We start from the raw sequence: 4,461 nt of genomic DNA on the forward strand, positions 1-4,461 counted from the left end.
AATTCAAAGCTTAAAATGTCCAGATTGCCCTTATGATTAAAAAAAGTTGAACAAGGTTTTTCACTATCAATATGTCATAAGGTCTTTTGCTATCAATAATTTCATGTCAATGTTTAATACAAGGTCCTTTAGTGGTAATTTATTGAGCCTTGAAGTACATTTGAAGCATATGAGATGTTTCTTCCACGATATACGATTGATCTTCAATAACATATAATTTTTTTATATATTTGAATATTACTTCTGCATATTTGAATATCCCTTATCAAAATCTCTTGGACACCTTTGGATGCATATGCTATATTTCATTCATAATATGTGATTGTTCTTCAATGAAATATAATTTTCTTCCATATATTTGAATATCACTTCTGCATACTCAAATATCCCTTAATAAAATCCCTTATAGGTACTTTTGGATGTATATGCGATATTTCTTTCCTGATATGCGATTGCTCTTCAACGAAATGCAATTTTCTTTTATATATTTAAATATCACTTCTATGTATTCAAATATTCCTTGTTAAAATCCCTTATAGACATCTATGAATGTTCTTCCAAGATATATGATTGCTCTTCAATGAAATGCAATTTTCTTTTATATATTTGAATATCACCTCTGCATAATTAAATATTCCTTATTAAATTTTCTTATGGACACCTTTGAGTGCATATACGATGCATAACCCGTCAAGTAAAGATTGTAGGTCCCACCCATTATGCCATGTATAAATGGACTAAGAGCAAATATATCTATAATGTATTATTCTATAGAGCAATTTTTCGCATAAAACCTAAAAGACAATTTTAAAATATAAAACAAATACATATGTTGTCAAAAATCAATTGATAGTGAATGTCAATAATTGAAATTTTTTGACTTGGAGTGTAAATGAGGAATTACATGTGTTCAAATCTATCCTAACTAGCACAACCTTAACCACAATATTTTATTTCATTACACTTCACAGCTAGAACGGGAGGAAAGAGGGTTTAAGCAAACTTGAGTAGCAAAGAGAAGGCAGGAGTTGGGGTAGCTTCCACATGAGTTTTAAATCCGAAGTGTGTTTATGTGGATATGATGTGTGACAAAATAATATGTTGTGCCTAGGGTTAATTTCTATCAATTAGAACAAATTTGAACACATATATTTCTATATATGTTTGGATTTTGAGTCAAATAAAATATCATCATGGTCTACGTTTGATAACATGTACCTTTATTAAGGATTAGGGATTTTTGTATTGTTTATAGGATTGATGGGAAAAATTGAACCAAAGTGTATTACTTTATGGATATTTTTGCCTCTAATCCATTTACATGGGGCATAATAGGTAGGACCCACAATACTTACTTAAAATTGCACCATACTTGTGTTAAGGATACCAGTAGCTCATTGTAGAATTCTTTATGGGTAGATTTGCAGCTTAACCAAATTTTTTTTTTGAAAAGTGTGCAGATATGATTAATCAAACACCTATAAGCACCAGAGTAGTATATTGTTGAGGAAAAAATTTCACAAAATGAATTTTCCGGTAACAATATTTGAATTCCCAAAGAAATGATCTTGCTAAAGTGGACGATGACAGTTTGTGTTCAAGTCTACAGTTTGTTACCATAAGCTTGGTTTGAACAAAATCTCCAAATTTGGGAAAATTTTAATCATCCCATCCCAAATGTGAATTATAATTGTTAAATAAACGGGCTTTGGTTATAAGCTTGTTTTAGCAAAAAGAACAAGAGGTTTATAACTTCATTACTTGGCTATTATGTGTCATTTTTCAGTTTTGCCACAAACAATATAAATAGCTCTTTGTCTAATGGGGTTTCACTATCTTATACAACTCTAGCAGACATTTGTTCTACCTGAACAAGAGAGGGGGGAAAAATTAAAGATCTATCTAGAATTCAAAGAAGAACAAAATATGGACGCAAATTTGAGTATGATTTATATTTCTGCTTTATTTTTACTACAAGCATCTTCAATCCTGGCTCAACCTACTGTTTTTGATATAAGAAAATATGGCGGAGCACCCAATGGAGATCTGACCTCGGTGAGTATTTATTTAAATATTGCATTCCTAGTTTGAAAGTTTACTACAAAAAAATGAATTTTCTAACAATAAATTAATACTTAACAAATTTTGTGACAAATAGTCCTATTGCAAATAAATTTTTTGACATATATATTCACTAAATTTCCAACACAAAAGTTGTATTACAAATTTTATGATTGATATGTGAGGAAAAATAAATTTTGCCACATTTATTGTGTCATGTAATTATGCCTCCAACATTTTTTTTATTAATATATTTAATTAAAATATATTTGGCTTTGTTGATTAATGTTGAGAAGAGCTTAGAGAGAGCATGGGAAGTGGCATGTGCGTCGACAAGTGCAAGTAAAGTTTTTGTGCCAAAAAGTACATACAATTTGAGACAAATAGAACTAAATGATCCTTGCAAGGCTCCTATTGAGCTTCACATTGAAGGCAACATTGTAGCACCAGAAAACCCTAATCAATTCAATGGAGATTCCCAATGGCTTAGATTTGGATACATTGATTCCTTTACCTTATCTGGTGGTGCCACTTTTGATGGTCAAGGTTCAATAGCTTGGAACAAAAATAATTGTGCTAAAACTTGGAATTGCAAGAAGCTTTCAATGGTAAGTAATAATTTAAGTTATGCTCATTTCTAAAATTCACAAACATGTGTTGTATTCCTTTTATCATCATTTTTTGAAATTATTTATTAAAACATAACAAGTGTAGAATTTTTAAATAATAATAATATAAAAGTATATGTTTTAATAGAAGAATCACAAAATTAACAAGTCAATTTTCTCATACGGTTTAAAAAAAAGGTTAAGAGAAAGAGAAAGAAAACTAGATTGATTTAGTGTCTTTTAATAATAAACTAATAAACCCTAAATCAATGAGGCACAGATCTTTTAAAATCTAACTTTCTTTTAAACCCCTTCCAGAATTTCGGTTTCAGCTTCATGAAAAATTCAGTCATCCGTCACATAACATCCAAAAACAGCAAACATTTCCATGTGAATGTTCTAGGGTGCCATAACATTACATTCAATGAATTCTCCATTGAGGCTCCGGCAGATAGTTTGAATACAGATGGAATCCACATTGGAAGATCAACAAAAGTGAAAATACTTAACTCAAACATTGGAACAGGAGATGATTGTATTTCATTGGGTGATGGAAGTAGACAGGTGAGTGTTGAGAATGTGACGTGTGGACCTGGCCATGGCATTAGTGTTGGAAGCCTTGGAAAATATGAAAATGAAGAACCTGTTGAAGGTTTCATAGTGAAGAATTGCACTTTTAAAAACACTGATAATGGTGTGAGAATCAAAACTTGGCCTGGCACTTCAATAAATATCCCAGTCTCTGGCTTGCGCTTTGAGAATCTTGTCATGATCAATGTCACCAATCCTATCATTATAGATCAAGAATATTGTCCGTGGAACCAATGCTCAAAACAGGTATCTAGTTCTCTTCCTTTTTGGCGTATTGTATTTTTTAAGATGTTGCTACATATTTCTAACGACTTCTTTCATTCTTTTGTGCATTTTGAGCTGCTGCAGACTCCATCAAAAGTAAAAATAAGCAGAGTCTCCTTCAAGAATATTAGAGGCACATCAACAACAAAGAAGGGAATAATTTTGATTTGTAGTAGTAGTGTACCATGTGAGAAGGTGAAACTCACTAATATTAATCTCAAATTCAATGGGACTCCTGCAATCGCTACTTGTAAGAACATCAAGCCCCAAGTCTTTGGCAATGTACCAACATGTACTCCTTAATATGTATTTTAATTTCCTCATTCATTGACTAACAAATATATAAAATATGTTAAAGTATTATTGTTCATTTCCAACTTTTCTATTTCCTGGTTCAAAAAATTGTTGATGTCTGAGCACATCACTCCCAACTCTCATCTCCTTGAAGTTTTAATTAAAGACCTCTTATCTATTTTAAAAGCTTACAAAACATCTCCTAAAATTGAAAGTCATGTTACACAAACCTCTCTTTTAATTTCAAGATTTTATTTTCTTCCCATCATGCCATTAAATTGTCATTAATTCACCAAATTTAATGTGTATGTATATTGAAAAGCTAAAAAAATTATTAACTTGACTGATAATCAATATCTTCTTAAATCTTAATCAAAGATATGGTTTATTTTAACCAAAACAATGATTAAAAAGAATTATAATGAGCCATAGGAATTTAGGCATAATCAATATAACATAACATAACATAACATATAATATATGTAGAGCCGATAATTCAGGTTAAGCTAGATGGGCCAAGTTGAATATGCATAAAAAATTCAAGGCTGGGCTTCATAAAATAATAGTTTTTTAATGTCTTGAATATGCCTGAAAAAAATCAGACCAAGACCAATATAAAGAGAACTATTTTTAAAAAGTATAT

At 30.6% G+C, this 4,461-nt stretch overlaps 1 protein-coding gene across 1 annotated transcript; it reads left to right on the plus strand.

Annotated features, from left to right (window-relative positions):
- Nucleotides 1–1,926: 1,926 nt before the first annotated feature.
- LOC129297672 (polygalacturonase-like) lies at nucleotides 1,927–3,827 on the plus strand. The gene is made up of 4 exons (XM_054936016.1): nucleotides 1,927–2,055; nucleotides 2,358–2,669; nucleotides 2,988–3,506; nucleotides 3,609–3,827. Exons 1-4 carry the CDS (start codon nucleotides 1,927–1,929, stop codon nucleotides 3,825–3,827), a joined length of 1,179 nt encoding a protein of 392 aa, XP_054791991.1.
- The last annotated feature ends 634 nt before the right edge of the window (nucleotides 3,828–4,461 follow it).

The sequence above is a fragment of the Prosopis cineraria genome, unplaced genomic scaffold, assembly GCF_029017545.1.
Source record: "Prosopis cineraria cultivar Desert tree isolate PC_DT_omini unplaced genomic scaffold, ASM2901754v1 PC585, whole genome shotgun sequence".
Taxonomy (NCBI): Eukaryota; Viridiplantae; Streptophyta; class Magnoliopsida; order Fabales; family Fabaceae; genus Prosopis; species Prosopis cineraria.

Bases quoted from the DNA above. Each gene is read 5' to 3' on its own strand.
- LOC129297672 (XM_054936016.1), top strand. From the start codon at position 1,927: ATGGACGCAAATTTGAGTATGATTTATATTTCTGCTTTATTTTTACTA. The intron at 2,670-2,987 runs GTAAGTAATAAT...AACCCCTTCCAG, and splicing joins ATTGCAAGAAGCTTTCAATG to AATTTCGGTTTCAGCTTCAT. The intron at 3,507-3,608 runs GTATCTAGTTCT...GAGCTGCTGCAG, and splicing joins GGAACCAATGCTCAAAACAG to ACTCCATCAAAAGTAAAAAT.